General features: G+C 48.9%; 1 protein-coding gene across 4 annotated transcripts in view; it reads left to right on the forward strand.

The window, feature by feature from the left end:
• The window catches only part of Mgat5 (alpha-1,6-mannosylglycoprotein 6-beta-N-acetylglucosaminyltransferase), a 263,927-nt gene extending 242,987 nt beyond the window's left edge, over nucleotides 1-20,940 (forward strand). For all 4 annotated transcript variants that reach the window (XM_051203941.1, XM_051203942.1, XM_051203943.1 and 1 more), the window contains 4 exons: nucleotides 3,343-3,459; nucleotides 5,638-5,712; nucleotides 16,116-16,273; nucleotides 20,463-20,940. In XM_051203941.1, the coding sequence (XP_051059898.1) occupies nucleotides 3,343-3,459; nucleotides 5,638-5,712; nucleotides 16,116-16,273; nucleotides 20,463-20,661 (549 nt within the window). In that variant the 3' untranslated portion in view covers nucleotides 20,662-20,940. The remainder of the gene's footprint in view (nucleotides 1-3,342; nucleotides 3,460-5,637; nucleotides 5,713-16,115; nucleotides 16,274-20,462) is intronic.
• The last annotated feature ends 4,829 nt before the right edge of the window (nucleotides 20,941-25,769 follow it).

A 25,769-nucleotide genomic window follows, 5' to 3' on the forward strand; every position in this document is an offset into this window, starting at 1 on the left:
GTGCTAATCATCTTTGTAGTTCTCTGGGTGTCTATGTATTTACGGAATTGGGAGGAAAGAGGAAAAACAAGAGAGCCAGCTTGGCCTCGGAAGCAGAAGTCATAGTGGTAGCAGCAGCAACTCTTGCAACAAATAGGTTAGGATGCATTTTCCAGCTGTGGCGCTTGGTCACTGGGTGAGAGCACTTGCTGAACAGGCAGGCACTTTCCCCAGGCTTGCTTGGGTCCTGAGCAGCCAACACACAAGCCGAGCATTGCCTCCAGCACCCGATACAGCTGTGCTCCAGTAGTGGGGACCAGTGGTGGCTGCAGCTTGCTGGTCTGTGTAGCTAAAAACAGCGAGCACAGCCTCACTGAGAAACGCTGTCTCACATGACTAAGGCCAAGAGCAGCACAGCCAGCACCCAGTGTCTTCCCCTGGCCTCTGCTCACGCACAAGGGTTTGAACCTGCACACACATTGCCCATACAGACACATGCAAGTAATGAGTAACTGAGTGAACGAGCTAGTAACTAATAAAGAATGAACAGAACTTATTTTCTCTCCAGAAGTAAAAATGGCAAGTAATAGAACTTGCCTTGTAGATCATTTTTATTTATTTATTTATACTATGTTTTAAAAAAAAGATGTAAAAAAGTAATTTTTAGGAAAAGAATAGGTATTTCATTCAGTATTATGTGCTAAAAGTTATTGTAGAAGATGGGCTGTCTGGTTCCACCATACAATGAACAGTTGTATTTAAAGGGGACAAAACATTCAGCTAAGCACTGCCAGTCTAATTTTCTTATGTTTGACTTTATGCAGAGAGAGCCGAATATAATCTGTGTACACATCACACACATACACACAGATGTATTAATGTGGCATCTACCCATGGAGGCATGTTTTACTGGAGGATAATAGCCAGAGTGCCATTGGTGTTGCGGTGACATTTTTCTGAAATGTTGACTGTTCGTGGATGAAGTCTTAAATAAGCCAGTAGAAGGCACAGAGGGTGTCTATCTGGCATGCTGGGCTCCATCCCCAGCACTGCTTAAACCAAGCACAGTGGTCCAAGCTGCTCATCCCAGCACTCTAGAGGGGGAGGTAGGAAGATCAGAAGGCCGAGGTCATCTTCATCTACTAATGAGTTAGAAACTGCAGCCAAGACTACATAAGATTTTACCTTTAAAACATGGACATTTTTTGCTATATGTGGTGTACACTGTAATTGTCGTGCTGGACAATTCAGCATGTACTGAGATAGCCTCTAAGAATTCTTTTCCAGGGATCCACATGAATCACCAGCCAACTGCCTGGGCCGGTGATGTAGTGGGTGGTTAAAAAAAAAAAAAAAAAAAAAAAAAAAAAAACTTGCTTAATATATTCAATCTCAGTCAATCAATTAATGTTCCTTGGGAAATGACAAGTCTTCCTCGTGCACAGCTGTCCTGATCATCTGCAATGTTTCCTCAAATGCGTGTACAAGGTTTTCCTTTACCCACTGCCTTAACGAGGTATAAGAAGACCCCAGGAAGAAAGAGCAAGAGTAGACCTTTGAAGAACTCAGAGTAGCCCAGATACATGCTTGGACATGCTTTGTTTCTTTGGCTACACATTTTTTTTTTTTTTTTTTTTTTTTTTTTGATACAAGGCCTCACATAGCTTCAAACACATTGTAGGTAAGGATGACTCCTGCCTTCCCCTCCTGAGCACTGGGATGATAGGCATGTACCAGGACACCTGGGGGGGGGGGGAGGGTCAGGCACTCCAACTCTCCAGCCTCCTTTAGACACAATTTCCGCATTTATTCTTTAAGGAGGGTTTATGCATGCACCACAGCAGGAGACAGTATGCATGCACCACAGCAGGAGACAGTATGCATGCACCACAGTAGGAGACAGTGTGCATGCACCACAGTAGGAGGCAGCGTGCATGCACCACAGTACACTGTAGAGGTTGGAGAATAAATTGCAGGAGTCGGTTCTCTTCTTCCAGCATGTGGGGATTAAAACCAGGTCATCTTCAGTCCTGACCCCAAATGCCCTCACCTGCAGAGTTATTGCATCTGTCCTGACTACTGGAATCCTAAAACCCTTAGGAGGGAGATTCACTCCTTGCTTCTCTGATTCTAAATTGTCTTTATAAATTTTATGTTCTGCGGCTGGAGGGATGGCTCAGTGGTTAGGAACACGTACTGCTCTTGTAGAGGACTAACTTTGGTTCCTGACACCCATGACAAGCAGCTCATGACTAAACTGCCTGTAACTGCAGCTCCAGAAATCTCGAAACCTTTTCTGGTTTCAGTAGGAAACTGTCTGCACCACATAGAATTGCCCATACATAGACATTGTAAAATCAAGAAACTCCATGTTCTGGCGTCACTGTGATTATTTCTGAAACTACTTGAAAACTTCTGAGTTCTTCTAATGGCACAATTTTCCCTACTGGAACCTCTCTATGCACTATTACTCGTGTCTGTGATTTTCCAGCATCTGTTTTTGTTTGCTTGCTTGTGTGTTTGCTTGAAACTGGGTTTAACTGTATTGTAGTCCTAGACTGGCTTGGAATTTGTGCTTTCCTGTGTCTACCTCGCAAGAAAAGAAATCGCAGGCATGCCTGGCTTATGGCTTTGGTCTTTATTGTGATTTCCTGTGATGACCTGTCCATCCTAGCCTGGAGAATAGATAATGAATCAATGGAGGAAATTTTGGCTGAGAATAAGTAGTCCTTAAGAGCCCAGGATAACTACAGGGGCACATTAGCTACGTCTCTTGCTGTTGTGATACGGTAACTGACAGAAGGCAGCTTAAGGAAGGAAGGGTTACTTTGGCTCAAATTTCAGGGGTACAGTCTCTCTTGACAGAAAAGGCCTGGTCAGGCGGCATTCACAGTCAGGAAGCAGAGAGATGGATGCTGGTGCTCAGATCACTTCCTTCCTCCTTTCTATTCAGTCCCCAGCCCATTGAATGGTGCTGTCCACATATGGGTGGCTGGTCCCACCTGAATCAACATGATCTAGAGGTGCCTGGAGGTTAGATCCTGTCAGGCCCTGCTTAGTGATAGGCAACACTCATTGCACAGAGGCCTGATTTCAACCCAGCACCACCCATCGGAGCCTCTTTGTCATGACATTGCTTTGTTTCCAATGAGCTTCAAAAGTCCCAACCATCACCGCCTTTTATCTGCCTGCTCTTTGTTTAGAAGGTTTTGATTGTTATAGGAAGAACAAGAATGCCTTATCTCCTGTTTAAGTCCAACTGGACTCCTAAAGACAGAGTGCTTTTGTCTAGCCCAGAGCTTTATCTGAGCAGTCCTGCATGTGTGAGATTAAGATGCATGCACTGTATCTTCTGTCTTCCAGCTAACGTCTCAGCACCCTTATGCAGAAGTCTTCATCGGCCGGCCACACGTCTGGACTGTGGATCTGAACAATCGAGAGGAGGTTGAGGATGCAGTAAAAGCCATCTTAAACCAGAAGGTTTCTGCTTTGTTTGTTTGTTTGCCTGCCTGTCTGCCTGTATTAGACCTGTGACCTGGACCTCAAGCAGAATGTTGCAGTGCCTTGCTTTCAGTAAACAGAGCTCGCCTCAGAGTCGAACTCAGACCATAGCCTAGCATCTGGCATAAGGATTTTAAGGAGACTCTGAGATACAAAACAGCTGGTGTCAGAGGAGTTGGGTCTTACAGACCCTGCTGACAGGCCTTCTGTCTTCCTGGGTACCAGGCATGAAGGAATTGGCTTGACTCATGCTCACATGAACTAACCATGTCATTGGAGAGATTTGCAAAATTGGATTGGTTATGTTACCTTATACAACGGGTAAAGTTGATAAAGTTGTTTTGGTGTGTGTGTGTGTGTGTGTGTGTGTGTGGTTATACATGTTCCTGTGGGCATGGGGGCATTACACATGCATTCACATGTGTCTTCTCTGTGGCTCCCTACTTGGTTATTTTTCTTAAGACATGATCTTCAACTCGTTGATTTGGCCTGGCAGGCTAGCCCAGGGAATCACCTGTCTCCACCTCCAGCACAAGATTACAGACACCCCCCATCCCACTGGGCTTTCACAGGAATGCTGCAGATCTGAACTCGGGTCCCCCAAGCTTACACAGCAAGCATCTGAGCCATCTCCTCCATCTTGTGATTTTCTACAGTGGTGCTGTTTATTTTTTCTACCCAAACATTAGGTAGAATCTTGCTAACATAACCATTCTAGACCTATCTGATCAATTCAGTAAGCATTGATTAAGCACCATTTGTATACAGGGCACCCTCCAAGCCATTCTGGGAAGACAAGGGATGTCTACCTTAGATGAGGCTGGCCACCCCATGGGAAGTCTGCCTTCCGCTAGGACTTTACTTTGCCCAGGACTGCTGTTGAAGCTCTGAGGCACAGCCTGCCCTGTGATCTTCCTCTCAAGCACCTTTCCCTTTGCTTATGTATGACTGTTGGTGTATGTGTGCTGTGAGGAGATAGGTAAGTGCAGGCTCCAGAAGGAACTATTAAAGGTGATTCTTTGTCCTGTCACCAACAAGGCCATTGGGCTGGTGACTTCCTCTCACATGTGATCTCCACTTGCCTTTTGTGTGACCCAGAAGACACGGGCGTTAGTGCCTCAGCCAATGCTGTGTAGCAGAGCCCAGCGCCATCTTTCCTACCCTTTCTCTCAGATGTCTCGGCAGCCATCAGAGTGCTCCCTCCCCTCACCCCCTGACCTTCTGGGGTTTCCTGTCCCCTGTATAGGAATCATGAGGCTTTTGTGATGCTCTGAATCCGTTTATACGTGGTCTACCAGCTCCCAGTCCCATGTCTTCTCTCGTCATAGTTCCCACTCTGGCTTAGGGTTGCACCTCAGCTGGAAGAGTACTTGTCTAGCATGTCTAAAGTCCTGGGTTCCATTCCCCAGGACCAAGTGGCCCAGACGTGGTAGCACATGTCTGATTCCTGCACTCAGGGGGTGGAGACAAGAGGATTGGAAGTTCAAGGTCACCTCGCCTATGTAGCAAGGCCACCAGCCTATGCTATATAAGACCTTGTCTCAAAGAAAAGGAAAAAACAAACAAACAGACCTCAGCCCTCTCAGGGCCTCTAGCCGAGTCCTCGGTTGTAGCAATTCGCCGCCTTGTTCTTCGGATGCACTCCCATCTCATCTCACCACTGCTACTATAGCCATCTCTCCATACCGTCCTCAGCGGCAGCGTCCTGAGCATGTATTCATGTAGCAGATGTTGGCGAAATCCCTGTACGCAATGCAACTGCCTAGCCCCGAGAGGCTGGCGCATCACAACCATACTCTTTACCCCACATGGCCTACCTGCTAGTGTGTGATAATATCCGCCTTTTTGAAGGCCTGCTATGTACTTTACACTAGCCAAGCAGCTTGCCACCACGTGCCCTCAGCACAGCTTAACAGAGATGGCTTTTCCTTCTTGCCACTCTTACACATCGGGTATCTGCAACTCAGGGAAGGTAGATTGTTCGGGGTCTAGAAGAGAACGCCATACAGCCTGAGCCCTGTCTGTCCAGTTCCGGGCTTGTAGCTTTGACACCTGCCAAGGCTCCCGCTCAGGTGTGGGCACCTGTGTGAGTCAGTGGAGAACAGTAAGTGCCTCATGCCCCGCGGCCCCTTTCACAGTGCCCTCCTGTTTCTGCAGATTGAGCCGTATATGCCGTATGAGTTCACGTGTGAAGGGTTGCTGCAGAGAATCAACGCATTCATAGAGAAGCAGGTAAGGCCCATCAGAAGTCTGTCTGTCTGTCTTTGCCATGCCTCCCCACCCCACTTTCTGTTTCCGGGATCTCACTTGGGGCACTTCTGTGGTTATTTCCCTGCTGTGGGAAACTTCAGGTGGCTCCGTGATGACTGACTGCCATTTTTAAATGCCTCACTGCCATGGTCTCCCAAGGGAGTGTTCCTTGGAGTTTGCTCTTTGCGATAACAAAGGGTCATATGGATACTGAGAATAAGACATCTGAGTGGTCAAGATGGCGTCCTCCCTGACCACGGGCTTGTACCCTGAGCAGATTCAGAAACCCTTGAAGACTCGGGAAGGGTGAAGGACAGACAGGTGGCTCTCTGTCCACCTTCATTTCTCACACCCCACACCTCATCCACCTCCACCTCCCCCCCACCAAAAAAAGCAAGGACTAGAGTCTGGAAAGATTGCACAGTCAGTGAAGTACTTGCCTTGCACGTGTGAGGAACTGAATTGATTCCCGGAAACCACATTTTAAAAGCCAGGTGTGAATCACACATTTCTAACCTCAGTGCAAGGGAACTGAAGACAGACAGACAGCCCCTGGGGTTCACTAGCCGGCCCACCTATCGGAGTTGGGAAGCTCCAGGCCAGTGAGAGACGATCTTAAAAAACAAGGTGGGCAGAGCTGAGTAATGACATCTGACATTGTCGTCTGGCCTCCATCCGCACAAGTGTCTGTATCCATGCACACGTGAATACTCACACTCAAATGCAGGGATCAAAACTGCACTTTGCAAGCACTTGAAGAGTAGAAATGCAGCAACTCTAAACAGGTTAGGACTCTTGAATGGTTTTCGAACCGGGCCTCCTTTCAAAAGAAACCTTCTGTGAAACCCGGGCCTATGCTCTCAGAGGTGACTGGCGCAACTGTCATTGTGATCCTTTATGATGTTTTAATTCCTTGGGCTTCAAAAGCAACTCAGACCCAGAAATAGACAAAGCCAGGACCCCCGTGGTAAGGGAATCTGAACTTCTGCTCGGTCCAGAAATAGGGGGTTCTCTTTATAGGGCAAAACAATTGTAAAGGGTGAACAAGGGACCTTTGCACAATGGGGGTAAGAGCTATAGAGCTGAAAATAGAAGTAGTAGTCAAAACCTAAATGAAGGCTGCCAGCCCAGGGTCATTTCCCAGGGGAAGCTGGGCCTCTGGGATGGGCCCAGAGTATCTGATCAGCTGGGCTGTGGAAGGCCAGGCAGGAAACAGGAGATGAGTAGGTTCACTTACCGGTGTGTGTGCAGGCGGGTGTGCACATGTTTACAAATGTGCACGCACATTTATGTATGCAGTACACCTACCTGTAGAAGACAAAGGACTACCTCAGGTGTCACACCTTAAGTGCTGATCACCTTTTCTTTGAAATAGGGTCTCCCACTGACCTGCAACTCACCAAGTAGGCTAGGCTAACTGTCCAGTGAGCCCTAGGCGTCTGCCTGTGTCCGTAATCCCAATGCTGGGATTACAAGCACTGACCACCAAGTCCAGCCTTTCTCTTGAACTCGGGTCTTCATGCTTACACAATGAACATTTTTAGCAACCGAGTCTTCTCCCAGATCCAGCAACCTGGAGTCAGCTCCCAGTACCATGAGTTTTTGTTTCTAGGAATTGAGCGTTTATAACTCAGGCTCTCTTGCCTTAGTAAAAAATGTTCCTGGGAGCATTATATGAGCAAGTACTCAGGAAGTACTGAGACCTGACAGCATACTTGGGGGAAGAAGGTTAGTCGATACTGTTTAACATACCATGCTCTGTTGTGGTATATTATGATGTAATTGTACACACTTGAGCTCAGCATTTGTCATTATCCCATTCAGTCTCCACAGGACACAGAAAGGACAGAACTGTCATAACTCCGGCACACATGCAGTACACCACTGTCCCCACTCATGGGTTCCCTTTCCAAGGGTTTGGTTTCCCGTGTCAATCAGGATCCCAGAGTACTAAATGGAAAATATCAGTTCAGTACAAGAAAATATGTTGCAAGAAGAAGAAACTCTTCGAGTGTTTATTGCGGTAGACTTTTCTAACGTTCCGCTTTAGTTTTAGTTCTTGGTCTCCTGTTGTGTCTAATTAAGCTTCATCATGGATGTATAGCAAGGTGTTGCGTATGGGTTTGGTACTATGCACGGTACTATCCACGGCTGGTCTTTTCATCCTGCAAAGATATAGGGTGTGATTAGTTACTTTTCTCATTGCAGTGACAAAATACACTACAAGAGCAACTTAATGAAGGAAGGTTTTATTTTGGCTCACAGCTCAAGGATATGGTTTGTTGTGGTGGGGTGGGTAGACAGAGGCCGCTGGACACACAGCATCCACAGTCAGGAAGCCGAGAGAGATGGGCACTGTGCTCAGCTCAATTTCTCCTCTTTATTAGGTCACTTTAGTTTACCCAATCTAGAAACGCTGTCACTGACATGCCGGGAGGTTTGTCTTCTAGGTAAGTCTAGATCCTGCCAAGTTGACAGTATCGACCATCACGGGGTAGGGGTCTGTATACTCTGTCAGTTCACACAGTAAGACTCGAGATGTGTCAGGAGAGACCGCGTGGTGGGAACTGAGACACACAGTCAGGATTTGTTGAAGATCTGGAGTAAATCCATGTCAGCCAGCGCTGTGCATTCATTTGCCAGGATTGCAGGTGGCCCATGGCTTGGCTCCCCGAGTGCTGGCTTTTATACACATACACATGTGTTTTTTCAAGTGGGTCCTGCCGACCAAACAGATTCTCATGCTTGCAAGACGTGCACTTCAATGAGTGAACCATCTCTGGGCATTTCTTATAAGACATCCTCCTAATTCCTCATAAATGAGCAATAACAACGGGGGCTATTTTCCGTTTATCTCAGGAACTCTTTCAGACCCAAGATGTTCCCTCGGTGCACGATAGAATCTAAGACCCCTATGGATCAGATCAAGTCTCCTATTAGCTGCAGGCCTCGCATCTTAGAGCTTGGAGCACTCGGTATATTTTTACAGTTTGCAGAGTATCTTCAAAGAGCAGCAGTGATGGAGAGAGGGTATTCCTGCCAGGGGTGGGGCACCTGGGGCTGGGAGGAGGTTCCCACACCTGGACCTGCAGCGTTCAGTAGCCAGGGCTCAGCTTTCAGAGTCCTCCATGTGGGTTACACAGAGCGCAGGGGCGTGGGCACTTTTATCCCAGAGCCCTTTCAAGATTGCCCCAACACACACACACACACACACACACACACACACACACACACACACACCCAACAGCGGCAGGAACCAGGTGCATCTAAATTGATAGCCTTTAAGATCACCCCAGGCTTCAGGGTACATTTTAAGAGTCGCTGCTGAGAGCCCTACCTTGCAACCAGCCCAGCTGGGACACAGGCCCTCTCCCCACAGGGCGAAACTGAGTCCAGGGAAATACTTGGTCATCTCCACCAGTGCCCCGCCCCCGCTGCACTGAAACCATTGTCGTGGGGTACTGTCTTTGAAATGAGCTCTCTGAAGGACTGACTCCAGCTGATGGGGAGTTAGCCGAGAGTAAAATCCCCCAGTGACCGAAGATCAGTCTTGACTGTTCCCAGTCTGAATGTGTCTAGGCTTGTGAAGGTTGCCACTCTGCGTTGTTTGGGGGAAGTTAGGGATTTACCTCCAGGAGAAATAAAGCAGCTAGAGAAGGGAAACAGGTCATTTTCTGCTTCCCATAGAGATCTTCCAGGGTACAGAATGTGGCAAGAACACTAGCTCATTTGGTTAAAAACTCCTGATGCCAAACTTGGCCACCTGAGTTTGGTCCCTAAGACCCAACTGGTGGGAATAGACTTCCACAGATGTACTGTGGCGTGTGTGCAATCAGATGCACACAAAATAAATAAAACTAACTTTAAAAAAATTGCTTAAATACATATACAGGGTGATCAGTTGGTGTTTGGTTTGAGACAGCATCTTATGTATCCCAGGCTGGCCTTGAACTTGTTATGTGGACAAGGATGACCTTGAACTCCTGGTCTTCCTGTGTGTTCATAAATGCTGGGATTGCGAGTGTGTACCACCATGCCCCATTTATTCATCGCAAGGACGGAATCCAGGGCGCTGTGCATGTGTGGCAGGTTCTGTACCAGCTCAGCCTACCCCCCCTTCCTCCCCCCCCCCCCGCCCCATCCCATAATGTCCTTGGTAAGAGCTGGTTGCAAAGAAAAGGCGATGCAAAGAGGCAAAGGAGGGCGAGCCAGCCTCCCTGCTCCCTGCTGCGTTGGTAATGGCCAGCAGGGCTGGCCAGAGTTCACAGCCTACATCAGAGTACCTGCCCCATCGTTTTGCCTTTCTGTGAGACAGTGCCGATGCTGCCTACCCGCTGTGTAGGGTCGGCAAATACACATTCATGGCCAAGCTGTGTGTCTGATCCAGGCAGCCCTTCTTTAGCAAGGAACCCAGAAGCCATTGCCCAGCACTCAAGAGGCTAAAGCAGGAGGCTCCTGTGTTTGGAGCTGTATCACACAAGAGACGCTATGTCACTACAAACAAAATTTTAAAAAAAAAGTCTAAGAATCTTTTGTTCAAAATATTCCTTACAAAGCACAAAGCGTGTAAGTGTTCCTACATGATCAATAAAGGGATTGTTGTCAATTCACAGACTTAATTTACAGAAAATAAACCCATCCCAGGGCCAGCAAGATGGCCCAGTAAGTAAAAATGCTTGCTTCTGAGCCTAACTACCTGTCTTATAGTTAGGGTTTCTGTTGCTGCTGCATTGAAACACCAGGACCAAAAAGCAGTTTGGGGAGGAAAGGGTTTATTTGGCTTGCACTTCCACATCATAGCCCATCATTGAGGGAAGCCAGTAAAGGAACTCAAACAGGCGGGAACCTGGATGCAGAGGCCATGGAGGGTGCCGCTTACTGGTTTGTTCCCCATGGCTCGCTCAGCCTGATTTCTTATAGAAACCACCCACCATGGCCTGGACCCTTCCCCACTGATCACCAATTAAGAAAACACTTTATAGTAGGAGCGAATGGAGACATTTTCTCAACTGAGGCTCCTCCCTCTCTGATGACTCTAGCTTGGGTCAAGATAACATAAAACCAGCCAGTTTACTACTCACAATTCTCACAACTCACATGATAGAGGGGGAGAACCAACCCCCACCCAACACACATACACACACACACACACACACACACACACACACACACGTTGTCCTCTGACCCCTGTGCACTATGACAAGTCCACACGCACAACATTAAAAAGCGCCACCCCCCCTACAATTCAGTTACTTCTATATGAAAAGTACCACAGGAACCAACCTAATTCTTCAACAAAACCTGTTGACATCGCGACACATTAACAGCTACAGAGTTCACACTCAGGATCTACGTAATTGACTTACAAAACGGAGGCATGAGTGAGAACGTACCTCTTCCACTGCTGAAGGGAGCTTTTAATACAGCTGTTCTGTGTGTCTACCTGCTTCCGGTTGGTGGACTTATTGTCCCCACGTTTTGGGAGAAATATTCACTGCAATCTTGGTATGGACCTGGGTTTTTATTTCTCCTGCGTATACTCCAGTGGTCAAGTGTGAGAGGTAGCAGGTTCATGCGTTGATTAGCATGTGTGAGCACTGCGTAAGCTGTGACCAAATACCGGACAAGGCACGTGGAAGGAAGAGTTTATTTTGGTTCGCAGTTTGCAGGAACGATTTGTTGTTGCAAGAACGTAGGATGGCTGGTCACACTGAATGAAATGAACAGGAGGTAAGGTTAGATCATAAAACCTCAAAGTCTGCCCCCAGTGACCCACTTCTGCCAGGAAAGCTGTGCCCTCTAAAAGTCTCACAACCTTCCCAAACAGCCCCGTCAACCAAGGACTTGGAAATGTTATGTACAGGATTTAGCCAAAGCACCGAAGAGGCTGAGGCAGGTGGATTACTACAAGTTCAAAACCAGCCTGGGCGATAGAGGGAGGTGTGTGTGTGAGAGAGAGAAAGAGAGAGACAGAGAGAGAGAGAGAGGAGGGAGGGGGAAGGAAGGAGAGGAAGATTGTGTGTGTGTGTGTGTGTGTGTGTGTGTGTGTGTGTGTGTGTAAAGGAAGAGGAAAATTGGTCTGGATGGAATGGAAAAGACCCTGTCACACACACTTGTCATTTGTCACTGGCTTTTGTTGTTGTTGTTGTTGTTGTTCAGAAGCCTCTACTTTTACCAAGCTTGTGGTCCTTCCCATCTGATTCAGCCATAGCAGAGGAAATGGCATGCCTTAGTGCTTCCCTCATAAGGACACCCCGCTCCCAGTCTTCCTGGGCTCTTTGGGCACTGGCTGAGACACTCTTCCTCCAGACTCCTGCTGGGTTATCACCAGTGTCTCCTTCACAGTCCTCGGACTTAGTCGTGCTTTGGGCAGGGGGAGATGGCTCAGTCTGGTGCTTGTCACGCAGATATGAGGGCCTGAATTCCGTCCCCAGCAGAGAGGAAAAGACTAAGCTCGGTAGTATGCACCTGTAATCCCAGACCGAGGAGATGGAGATGGGAGGACCCCTGGGGTTCACTGGACACACAGCCTAGCCTACTTGGTGAAGTAGAAGGCCACATCTCAGCTAAAGAACAGCATCCAACCTCGGCCTCTGCCCTTCACATGTATGCATGTATGTATGTATGTATGCATGCATGCATGTATGTATGTATGTATGTATGTATACAGGTGGGGAGGGGAGGAGACAGAGACAGAAAGGGAGAGAGCATTGCTTTGACTGACAACTCAGTTGGTGAATTCTTGATTTCTAGTCACTGCATGACAGTTTCAGAATAGCCAAGCGTGCTGACAAACACGTGCACCGATGGCAGAAAGAATGTGAGCGAGGAATGCAGATGGTGGGTCCCCCAAGTGAGCTTGTTAACCAGATTGGCAATGCCTATTTATCCCTCCTTCTGGCTGCAGAGATGCCTCATTGGGTTGGAATGGCCTCTTTTTCTATTTTACTCCCATCAAAGCCTCCAGGAAGCCAAAATCATGCAGTCCCGTTCGCCAGCTACTGCACACCGATTAGCTGCAGAATGCCATGTTCATGGTAAGCCGCTAATTCCCGTGCAGTCTACAGAGCCCAGCCCAGAAGCCCAGCTCCTCTGGAAGCTGCCTCTGACTGCTGCCGACACTCTTCCCCTCCCGGTGGAGCCAGCCCTGTCCCGCATCCAGGTGGCCTTCACCATGGACATAGGTGTCTGGTTCACTGTTCTGAAGTTTTGGAGGCGCCAACCTTTCACTGCTGGAGTGTGCACACCTCCATGTTCCTGTTTCTGATGCCCTACAATGGGGCTTCAGTGACCACCTGCAAAGTTCTGAATTGGAACACACTAGCCTATCTCCTGGCAAGGATCTGTAGAATGAACGAATGAGTGAATGAATGAATGAGTGAATAAGTGAAGGAGCAGTTGGCATGAGACAGTGAGGCTGCTCGCATTGCTGGTAGCCTGGGCTGCGGGTGAATGAAAGAGATGACGCCTTTCTAGCTTCCTGATCACCCACTGGCCATTGCACCAATGGGTGACAAGAGGCTGGTGCCCGGCACTTGCATTCCCATTGTGCCCTGCAGGTGGCGCTGCAGGTACGCTGTGGCTATGATCCAGGGACTCAGCTCCACCGCAGTGCACAGCCCTGTTATCCTCAGCATCCTTCTTACCTCGCCTCCCTTTCATCCTCAGAACTGCGCAGGAATGAAGGGCAGCTGTCACTGTCCCCATTTCCTATATGGGTCAGGAGGAGGGAGCGTGCAAGGCATCCATGAAGTCCCCCACTGGGGACCAGCCCCCCCCCCCCGCCGTGCTTTCTGTGACAACGTGGGTACCCTCTGATCAATTGTTCCCTTCAAGCCGTCTGGATGGTTCTCTAGGCTTACGGCTTTGGTGCTATTTTTACTATTCCTGGACATTTTGACCCCTAGAACAGACGCCCAAGGCAATGCCAGGCCGTCCTCGTGACGGGCAGGGACAGGTACCTGTGGGCCCTTTTGTTCCGGTGCAGACTTGAGCTACGCATGTGAGTGGGAGGGCCCTGGGGAAGACAGCTGCTGTCACAACTTGAGCTCCACTCTGCAGCCTCAGGGGCAGCTCCTGCTGACTGAACCTTGCAGCGAATCCTGCCCTGCACAGTGGATACAGGGTGACCCTTCATCCGTGAAGCCCAGCCTCCCCATAGGCCTCCCAGGCCTTGCCTGAAAGCTGCCCTGGGGTGGGGTGAGGGGGAGCAACTCTCCCAGGGAACTTAAAGGGAGTCGGTGAGCGCCTGCCCTTGGTCATCTCTCCAGAGCGCCTTCATTCTGTTCGCTGAACCACAGCACAGATAGCAGGGAGCCGATGGGACCGGGTCCTGTGCCCACAGCTAGATCCGGCTTCGGATCTGGCCCGCCTGGTTTCCCAACTTCAAAGTTAACTTTGTGGGAAGGTGAGAATGAGTGAGAAAGGAAAGTCTCTAGTTGTTCTGAAACAGCAGGTGCTAGGATACAGCCCAGGGACTGTCCAAGGACAGACAGACAATGCCGAAGCCAGAATCTGAACGTTTAGCCTTGCGGGCTTTCTACCTCCCCAGCCCGATGTAATTATGGTGCTGAGGCCGCCACAGCTGTAGCGCATACTTCTATCCTTGCCGGGGCTTCACTGCTGTGGGTTTGTGGGAAGCCGTACATCATGATCGAGTATGTCTGTCTCGAAGCAAAACTGCTCAGCCAGGGGACTCAGAGGTGGCTTGGTGGTTAAGAGCACTTGCTGCTCTTGCAGAGGATCCCAGTTCCCCAACCCTACTGAGGTTGCTTGTAACTGCCTGTAACCTGGAATTAACTACAACTTCAGTGAATCCAATGCACTCTTGTGGACTCTACACATACACATACACACACACACACACACTTAAAATAAAGTGAATCTAAACAAACAAATAACTACAACAAAAACCTGTTTAACTCATGACTGGGAAGACAGTAAGGGACAGGAGGGACTCCTACATCCCCTCAAAAGCAAGCTCCTAACATCCTGAAGGCTCTAAGCCTCCCAAAGGTTCCAACATCTCACAGGAGACCAAGTTTCAAAACATGGGCCTTCAAGGATATTAAAAGTCAAACTACAGTCACCTAATTCAAGAGGCAGAGAAGTCCTCACTTGCTTTCTGGTTCAGGTGCATTCTGGTCTAGGTGTCCTTGTGGGTTGCCTGTTGTAATGAATGGTTATCTAATTGTGAACTTGACTAGATTTACAGTCGCCAATGTTAACACAGCTCTGGGTGTGTTGATGAGGGTGTTGATGAGGGTGTTTCCAGAAAGGCTTAACAGAGGAGGGAAGAGCCATTCCGAATATAGGTGGCACTGTCCCATGAACTGGGTAAAAGAGAGAAGGCAAGCTGAGCAGTCACCTGCCTCGCCCACCATGACAGTTGCCACCGGGTGAGGCAAAACAAACCTTTTCTCCCTTAGGTTGCTTTTGTCAGCTATTTTGTCACAGCAAGGGAGCAAGGGTAATAGTTGACACAGCCCTCCTGCTGTCTAGTACCCAGGGAGGCTTCATGCACGCTGAATTGAAACTCTCTTCATTACAATTTTCATGGGTTGCGAGAAGTACGCATTCACTCCTGAGGACTCAAGTAGAAGTACCCAGAAAGAAAGAACACAGTGTGAGTGTTCCCATGCCCCTGTGTCTCCCAGCCGTTGGTTCTGTCTGTGACAGCCTTCCTGATAGATGGGCGGCTGTCATATGCAAGCTTTGTACACACTGTAATGGCAAAGAACAGTGGCCATTAGTGTAGGCTGCACTTCCATTCAACGCACCGTGAGTCTGCACAGTCATGCCGTTACCCTTAGTAACAGCATCCAGACTGCAGGACTATGCTACCCATGGCTTAGAGCTGGCATGAACTGTCTATAGTATTTAAAGAATTCAAGAAGAAGGGCCAGAGCTAGTTGGAATGGCCCTGGAGATGGTTGTCAGGGAGAATGAGAGAGAGAGAGAGAGAGAGAGAGAGAGAGAGAGAGAGAGAGAGAGAGAGAGAGAGAGTTGTCTTTGAGACAGAGCTTCTAGCCCAGGCTGGCCTCAAACTCACTTTGTAGCTAAAGATGACATTGAATTTCTGATCCTCCTGCCTCTGCCTCTCAAGAACCAGAATTACAGGTGTGTGGTGTGTATCACCACTCCCGGTTTATCCAGTGCAGAAGGCAGAACCCAGAACGGCATGCATGCTAGAAGCCCATTCTTCCAGCTGGGCCACATCCTCAGCCTGGAAACGAGTGTTTAAAGAGGTCACACCCTGTCCCGGGGATGTGTTCTCTTTAGCATTCTTTCTGAGCACATTGCCTCCCGTGGTTGGTTGCTGGGCTGAAGTTGCCCCGTTGTGTCCTTGGTCCCCCTAGCTGATGATGGCTTCCCTGTCGTTCTAGGACTTCTGCCATGGCCAGGTGATGTGGCCTCCCTTGAGCGCCTTGCAGGTGAAGCTGGCTGAGCCTGGGCAGTCCTGCAAGCAAGTGTGCCAGGAGAGCCAGCTCATCTGTGAGCCTTCCTTCTTCCAGCACCTCAACAAGGAAAAGGACTTGCTGAAGTGAGTACCTCACAGGGGAGGAGGTCGCGGGGCCTGCAGCCTCTGCACTTGTGTCTTAGAGCTGGGTTCAGAGGTGCCTGGATTTCCTCTCCCGGCTGTGGGCTTCAGGGAAGCAATGTGGGGCAAAGGGGGAACGCCTCTCACACTCACACCTGTACACATATATGTGGGGATGACCTGGGCTTGTGTGACATATGTGTGTAGGATGTATGTGTACGTGCAAGTATTTATGTATGTCAGTGTGGGTTTGCACATACAGTGGCATGCATGTGGAGGTCAGACTACAACTGTAATCATCCCTCTGCCTTGTTTGAAACAGGCTCTTCTCTGTTTTCTCCGCTGCTGGTGTGTGGGTTTCCCGGGGGTGTCCTGGGTCTGCCTCCCATCTCAAAGTAGGAGGGCTGGGGTTAGAGGCATCTGCCACCACACCCAGCTTCACGTGGGTCTGGCCGGTTCCCTGTTACTTCAGTCTCCTTGTCTGCAGAATAAGAACATTCTAGGGTGCACTAAATTACTTCCAGGTTGCGGCAGAACACCTGACAAAGCATCTCAAAGAAGGTGTGCTCAGGCTCCGTTCAAAGGTGCAGTCCGCCATGGCAGCCAAAGCGTGAGGTTGATGGTCACACTTCACTCACAGTCAGGAAGCAGAAAGAAATGAAGGCTGGCATCCGCCTGCTTTTTCCCTTTTATTCCATCCAAGACCCCAGCCCATGGAGTGGTGCCGTTCGTATTCATTTAGGTTAGATCTTCCTTTCTCAACTCGCCCAACCCAAAAACTACCCCATGCGCCCACAGGTTTGTCTCCTAGGTGATGCAAATTGGCAGCCAAATGAACTGTGACAATGAGATAGTGACAATTTTAATGTAGCCCAGGTTGACCTTGAACTCACTAAGCTACCTACCTACACACACACACACACACACACACACACACACTTTAAATATTTAAACATAAATAATTTAATGTTTTAATTTAAACATTTAATACCTTGAGCTCCAGGAAGTACCAGAGCCCACTCCAGCAAGTATGTATTCACGTGACACCAGACTGATAATACGGCTGCCTCTTAAAGTTAATTGCTATCTTGTAAAAAGTTAAGTTGGACTAACTTATAGAGGTACAGCTTATAATTTTTTTCTGCTGTATTACTGTGAAAGTTTAGTTATTCAGGAGACGTCGTATTTCACGTTTTAGACCTAGGTTCAAAAGAAAAAAAAATTATGAATTTGGCCCCTGTGGGAGATGCTCAGGTCAAGGGGGATGCACAATATTTAAAAGTGGCCAGAAGCTGTGTGTCCACAGCCTGGTAGCCATAAACTTGATGTAGCCAGGAAGTTAATGGGAGTGCTCTGTGTTGAGGCTACAGTATGGGCAGCTGGAGCATTTTCTGACCAGCCTTGCTTGCCACAGCAGATGCTGCCCTGCAGCCAACAAGGGACTCATTTGCCATGTATCCACATATGCTCTCAAGTAGCCAGCCATGTCCAGATGACCCAGGGATATGGGTCACCATTCATTTCCTCCAGCTGGAGTCTAAATGGTAGGGATTTTTTTTTTTTTTTTTTTTTTTTTTTTTTTTGCCTGCTAGATGGCAGGATGCCAGAGGTGTCTAAGTTAAGCCACAGAAGTTGCCATGATCGTTCTACAGGAGTAAACAGGGAATTGTAAGTTGGTATCCCAAGGCCATGCTCCACACAGGGCTCTAAATGACCCTTACCCTTTGTTGGCCTATTTGGGGTACCCTCTGAAGGACCTGAGAGCCTGTATTTGTCACCTGTGCTGTTGCTATGACAAAATGCCTGACAAAAGTAACCTAAGAAGGTTTGGCTCGCAGTCTAAGGGCACACAGTTCATCATGGCGGAGGAGGCAGGAGCGTGAGGCAGCTGCTCACATGGCATCAGAGTCAGGAAGAGAGAGACGGATGCTGTGCTCGGCTGGCTCCCCCCTTTTTAGTCAGACTAGACTCCAGTCCATAGAGTAGTACTGCTTACCTTTAGGGTGCATCCTCTACCTCAGTTAATCCAGTCTAGAAATTCCCTCACAGACTTGGAGATGTGCATGGAATGTGTCCTGGATGATTCCGGGTCACGATAGTGAGTATTAACTGCCTCAAGCATTAACTCTAGCCGGCTGCTAACTCACAGTTAGACTCTGTGAGTGCTCCCGAAATACATAGGACTATATATTCCCACCTTACAACAGAGAAGTGCAGTGATTTGTCTACAGCCACACAGTCCTATGAGACAAAGCTCAGACTTAAACAGAGGTCTGCCTGGAACCCCCAATACCATGTTCTTAGAACCTCAGGAATAACTGGCTTCCACTAGCCCATGGGCCTCTCTTGTTCTCAGTGGGTAAGATGGGTACTGGTTAGAGGGGCTAGTGCAGCCCACAAGAGAGGGATAGGGATCTAAAGTTTAAAGTTCTTGGAGATGAGAGGCCAGTGCTAGCTGGGTTTGGTCAAACACTATAATTCCAGCACCGAGAAGGCAGAAGCAGGAGAACTGGGAATTCAAGGCCATCTTTGCTAGGTCTGAGGCCAGCCTAGGCTCCACGAGACCCCGCCAAAATAATTAATTAATTAACTAGTTAATTAGAGAGGGCTGAAGAGAGAACTTCGATGGTCTCTTACTTATGCTTGCCAGTCAAGCTGGAGGACCTGAGCTCGATCCCCCAGAACCCAAGTGACAAATGTTAATAATGTAACCCCGGCACTGGGAGCCGACGACAGAAGGTCCTGAGTGCTCACTCACTGGCCATCCTAGCCATATAGCCAGCTCCAGGCCAGTGAGAAGCCCTGTCTCAAAAGAACAGGGTGGACAGCTTTCCTGAAGATCAAGACTTCTGACCTCCACACATATGTGAGTGAGCACACGTACGTGCGCACGCGCACAGAGACACACACGCACACTGAATTGAACAAACAGGAAGTTCAGCATCACAGGGACAAAAGCCTTTGAAAACAGACATACTTCCCTCCTCCTCTTCCTCCTCTCCATCCTTTTCTTCACCTTTCTCCTCTCCCCATTTCCTTTGCTTATTTTAAGGCAGGCTCTCATGTAGCCCAGGCTGGTCTTGAACTCACCGCGTAGCTGATGATGACCATGGACTCCCTGACGCTACTGCTTGTACTTCCCAAGTGCTGGGACAATTTTCATGAGCCACCACGCCAACCTTTTCTTTGGTGTTTGCTTTGCTTTGAGGCAGTATCTCACTCTGTAGCACAGGCTGGCCTAGAACTTACCATGTAGCCCAGCTTGCCCCTGAACTCAACTGGGATTACAAGCGTGAGCCACCAATCCCAGCTAAATAGTAAGTGTACATCTAAAAATACATCAGTAATTGCTTTGTCACGGTCTTGCTCCTCAGAAGTGGCTGTTGCTTACACATTAGTGTGTGTGTGTGTGTGTGTGTGTGTGCATGTTTGTGTAGGTGCACTAATAATGCATATGTATATGAAGACCAGAGATTAACCTCACCTGCCATTCCTCAGGTGCCATCCACCTTGCTTTTGGGACAGGGTCTCCAGTTTTCCTGGGACTCACCAAGTGGGCTAGGCTGGCTAGTTATTGGGTCCCAGGGATCTGCCTATCCCCAGTTATCCAGCACTAGGATACAAGTGTATGCATCCCTACTGGCTTTTCTTGTTTAACTTGGGTTCTAGGCATGTGTGGTCCTTATGTTTGCCTGGCAAGTAATTTACCGACCGGAACCATCTTCCCCAGCCCCCGTTTTGGCCTTCACACAGCATGTTCCTCACACTGCTCATCCTGCCCTATGACCTGCCTCCTCCAAGACAGCTCTCTCTCTCTCTCTCTCTCTCTCTCTCTCTCTCTCTCCTCTCTCTCTCTCTCTCTGATGGGGTGCACATTCCTTCTCCATTTTTCAGCAGCTGCGCAGAGCCCCGAAGCACAGAGTACCCATTCCCACTCGAGTGTGCAGGCTGTTCTCAGTTTTTCTCCCCAAAGAGCCCAGCCTCAGGGCCAGTCCCCTGCACACATGTTTGGCACCGTGCTTTTCTTTGCAAAGCTGAGCTCCCTAGACGTGGAGAACTCCAGACTCAGACAGAGGATGCCGTCTCCGAAGCAGGACAATGCTCCCACACCGCAGAGCGCGTGATCCAGCAGTGTGGCCATGCCCTGTCCTGGCACCTCCAACTCATGTACCGTTCTTTCTCTTCCTCTCAGGTACAAGGTGACCTGCCAAAGCTCAGAACTGTACAAGGACATCCTGGTGCCATCCTTCTACCCCAAGAGCAAGCACTGTGTGTTTCAAGGGGATCTCTTGCTCTTCAGTTGTGCGGGGGCCCACCCCACACACCAGAGGATCTGCCCCTGCCGGGACTTCATCAAGGGCCAAGTGGCCCTATGCAAAGACTGCCTATAGCATAGCTATCCTGAATTCATTCCGATGGGAAAGAGGTGGCTCCGCTGGGCAGGGCCAGGGGGCCGAAGTCATTCAGGGACTCAGACCAGAGCCCGAACTCTTTGGTCCAGGGCTTGGATTTGATACTGCTCCAGCTGCAGCCAGTGCATCCCAGGAGATTACACCAAAACCGCAAGAGAACAGAGGTCAGACCGGGGGCCTGGCTTCTCCCTGGTGCAATGAATGTCCTCTCTGTCCCGGAAAGTGTCCAGGCAGCGGCTCCTCCCGGGTTACTTTTTTTTTTTTTAAAAAGAAAGGATAAAAGTTGGAGACTCAACTGTAAACAAAACAGGAAGAAGAATTGAGCTGATTGGAAAGAACTTTGGGGACATTCCTAAACCCATTAATTTATTTATTTGGGAGGATGGGGGGTGGGAGGGAGAAAAGGGGTTGAACAGTTTCCTTTTTAGCCCCCACTGTTAACCACCCCCCACCTTCAGGATCTCCTTGTTCTGCTGGCGTCAAGCAGGACGCAGAGGGGCTGGTGGCATGCTTGAGGGCAGCTGTGGGAGCCTGGCTCCTGGTGGCAGGTGACAGCACAGGAAAAAAAAGTTTGTCTTTAAGAGTAGGGATGTGCCCAGCACTCAGGAGGCAGAGGCAGGCGGATCTCTGTGAGTTCGAGGCCAGCCTGGTCTACAGGGCTAGTTCCAGGACAGGCTCCAAAACAATACAGAGAAACCCTGTCTCGGGGGAAAAAAAAAAAAAAAGAGTAGGGATGTGGCTCAGTTTGCAAAATGAGTTTGCAGGGAGCCCTGGGTTCCACCCCCAGCACCCCATAAAACCAGGTGAACACCTGTAGTTGTAGAGGTAGGAGGATCAAACATTCAAGGCCATCCTTGGCTACATAGCAAAGTCAAGGCCAGCCTAGGCTACAAGAGACCCTGTCTCGGAAAATAGAAAAACAAAATGTTGGTGTTTTTGCTTTGATTTTTGTTTTTTTGCTTTGAAAACACAGCCAGCCACTGTCAAAGCATTGCCATAGAGCTGGGGACCCTGTGTGTTGCTGGCAGGTGGCAGCTCAAAGGCGATAACCTTGGTGAGGACATGCCTGTGTGTCCTGAGGGCCCTGCCAAATGCCGAGGACAGGCTGGGCTGTGGATGAGAGAGGCTGCCTTCCTGTGTGTCCCCTCCTCACCCACCTACACAGCTGGGTCCTACTTTCTGGTTAGAATTCCTTTGTCAAAGAAACACAGGGCTGTGTAATTCGTATTTGCTGCTGTGGAAAACTGGCCCTCCTTTCCTCCCTCACTGTAAGGGAAGTAAAACCTGAAGACTCCAAGAGTCTTGAGCGCAGACGGGGGGGGGGGGGGTGTTCTCTAGCTCAAAACAGCTAAGATTTGGGTAAGAACGACAGTCCCAAAGTCAGTAGCGAGAGAGGGATTTGTGCTGTGTCCCCCATCCATGTCTGATACTGCTGAATCCCTGGGCACGGGGCTCCCCGTGAACCTGATGGTTTCTGGGCAGGTAAGGACGGTTCAGACTGAATGCTAGGTGTTGCCCTGGCTGCTCCCCAGTGGGTGTGGCTTGCAGAGGGTGGAAGACTGGAGCTGGGTTTTACTTGAAGCACTATTCTAGGGAGTTTGAGCATCTGGAACCCCCCACTTTTCACACCCCGGAGCCCGTGATCCTATCCCTGCTGAAGTAGCTTCTGGCTCTGTACACTTGTGAGTTTCTAGACACACCTCCATACTTCTCTCCGTACTGGTGAACGAACCAACCCTCTTCTACCTCTTGCTGTTAGCATTGGCCACCCAGCCCAGCTGGTAGCGTAGACTTCCTGGCCTGCTGGTGCTGCCCAGCGCCTCCCTGCGGCCAGGTGGAACCTCTGCCTCTCTGAAAAGCACAGTAAGGCCCATGACTGGCTGAGCCCTCAAGAAGCAACAGAAAGAAGGACTCAGCTTTGTGGCAACCAAGGGGTGGGGAGATGGAGCATGGGGCTTGTGGGTCTGGGAAATCTGCTTGCCTCTTAATTTCTACCCGGGTGCATACATCACACCGATTACACCTCCAGCCTTTTTTCCCCAAGATAGACAACTCAAGGGGCTGAGCTTCTGGTCCTAGAGAATGAAGTGGAGTGAGGAGATGCTGCTTGGGGGTGTGGGGGGAGGGATGGCAAGGGGATGCTACCCTAAGCATTGACGAGAATCCTTTAAGACCTGCCTGGGATCATCTCCGACCAGGATGAGCCACCAGGCAGGTGAAAGTTAAAAAGCCTAGCTGTGAAGCATGTTTATGAAGCCTTGCAAAGGTTTCCTGCAGCAGGGTGGGCAGACTCGCTGTGAGGAAGGACTTTCCCCTGAGAGTGGCTTCTTGGCTACACCTGAGAATTGTAGTAATCTGCCAGTTTCCACACCTGAAATTCCTAGGCATCTCCACCAGGGGTCCAAGAGGCTATGGGAAACAGTGCTGGTGTTAAACCAGCAGGGGCTGCCCCAAGCTGAAATGATCCCCACCTGCAGAAGCTGCCTGGCCCTGAGCTCTCCATCTTCTGAGTCCTCCTCTCCAGCTCCAGACCCGAGTCACACAACCCAAAAGAGTTCTTTCTCCCATGTAAATAAATTCCCCTTCTGGTTTTAGACAGAGGCAAGCCTCACTTCCCCTGGTGGGAGCCTGCTCTTGAGGCTAACCCACTACCCTCTGGTTGTTAAGGGCATTATGAACAGGTGGGGTGCCCCCTTAATAGACGCCAGCTCCCAGGCCTCCGCAGAGTTAGCAAGGTGTGGCAAGTGACCCTTCAGGTTAAACTGATGGTGGGGGTAGGAACATGCCTCCTGCCAGGTGTGGAAATCAGCAAGGAAGGAACCCACAGCCTTGACTGGAAGCCCGCCACATTTAAAAGGCATTGGCAATCTCGCAGGAACCTTGGCCTATGTGTAATTGAACCTTCCACTGGGAGAGAAACCTGAGATCAGGACTTGTGTTTTCCCGCGCTGTAATGAGATCTCGGCTGGCCTTTGGAGTTAATTTTCCACTTTGAGATGCTAGGCTCTTAAACTAGGGGGACCCCTTTATGTAACTTATTAAGAGAGAGAATGAATTTCTTCAGAAGGTGAAGGCCTTGTCAGAGCAAGAGCTCCTAAGGGGGCAAAGCTTCACTGGATCCTACATCACACCTTGTGCATTTCTGTCTGTGGTCTGATTTTGTGTACACATGGAAACGCTTTGACTGTTTGAGAGTTCTGTTTCGTCTCTGAGGTGAATCATTTCTTTTAGGTGTCTGGTGAGTGTTTGGAAGTATTTGTCTATTTCTTCCTGACTTTTCATTCCTCTTTGGGATTGGGTTTTGAAGGCTGGGGCTGTTGAAGGCTGGCCGCAGATTATTCCAGCCTGGAATAACGACATGTGTCCACAGTATGTGTGCCCACACATGGCAATTTGCGTTCCCAGTGCATGTGTGTGCACAAGACTGTACATTTAGTGTGTATGCATGTGTGTGTGTTTGTATGTTCCTGGAGTGTGGCTTATGCACATGTATCCCCAGAAGAGGACTGACAGTGCCAGGAATCCTTTAGCTGGCATCCCCCGAACCAGACCCTATCTCTTGAGTCTTATGATGACCAAGGTAATGAAGGGCCTCATTCCCCAGTCCCCCGGGTCCTGGCTGACATGTTGCTGAGGCAGAAAAGCAGCCTTAAGGCCATCTATGTAGAAGCAGTAGTCCTCAAACACTTCAACTAGTTAACATGATAGAGGAGTGATGTCTACTTCCTGTTTTCCTTAGTGAACAGATATGGGTGTTGTTACAGTACTGCTCTCTGGTAATGAATGACCTATCAGTGAGTTGGGTTGCACTGAAACTATGTGCTGTTTATAGATGAATGTGTGTGTTTTGACTCAGACCAGGGTGGTTCACCTAGACTGTGTGTAATTAGGCACCTCTACCCTCTCCCCAACTTCTTCACGGAAAAGGAAAAGCCAAGGGTTTTTTTGTTGTTGTTGTTAACGACGGGCTCTGCTGTATGTGTCACTTACTATTCCAAGCCTGGACTGTTTTATTTATTTAAAACTATTTGAATTTCTCCATTGGCTTTATTCTTATCCCATCTGTCCTTGTGTGGCTGCAGAGTATGACTTTGTTAGAGTAGACGGATGGCAGAAGTAGGTTTATAGTCCTTCAGGATCTCACAGCTTGGAGCCAAGGAGGAGATCCTTCCGTTCTTATTGCTTTCCACAGAAAGTGCAAAGTCAAGTTTTCTTAGTTTGGATTTTGTTTCTTACATATAGCAAAAGACCAAATTAGCTGTATAGCCTTGGATACAGAAAAGAAGAATTACTCTAGCTCTCCTAGCATTTAGGGTTCTGTGGGAATCCCGTGTTTAGCACAGCGCCCGGCTCGTAGAAAGCCTGGCGAATGTTCAATATTGATATTAGTAGTATATCATAAAACTTGAGAAATAAAGAGCTGCGCTCACCCCCATCTGTTGACTCAAATATGATGGTCACATAAAAACCTTGTTGAGTAGATCAGACGGTATAGGAATTAATTGTTCCAAATGTGTAAGCTCTGTGCCTACCCTGCTTGCTGGAATTCTAGTGTTTTCTTGAATATGCTGATTGGAAAATATGCCAGTCTCCAGCACTCCGTGAAACAAGACTGAAAGAATTTATTAAGTGAAGTTGAACCCACCAGTATGTTCTGGAACATTCCAGGGGTTTCTTTGGGGGGGAACTTTTTGAGCTCAAAATTAAAAGTTCTCTCACAACTTGCATTCTTTGAATTAGAGTTTAATTTTTTATTCCTCTGTAATGCTATAATAGAGTGTTCAGTTTGTTTAGGGGAGTGAATTTACAGTTCCCGGGAAACCCTTTGCTGCCCCCTGCTGGACAGGGTGGCTCCTAGCAGGTTGGTTACCTCCGCCACATTACCATCCTATCCAAGATTATGACAAGATCCCTAAAAAAGAACACCTCCCCCCCCCCCCCCAAGGAGCCACACGAGGCCCTACGACGGCAGGGATTTTGACTTCTTTCAAAGTTGGACCCAGAGGTCGCTCGAATACCTGAATACCAGTTTGCAGTTTATGTTTTGCCGAGTTAGCCCGTTCCCTGGTAGAACATCTCTGGGTGGA

This window comes from Phodopus roborovskii, unplaced genomic scaffold, assembly GCF_943737965.1.
Source record: "Phodopus roborovskii unplaced genomic scaffold, PHOROB, whole genome shotgun sequence".
In the NCBI taxonomy this organism is placed as follows: Eukaryota; Metazoa; Chordata; class Mammalia; order Rodentia; family Cricetidae; genus Phodopus; species Phodopus roborovskii.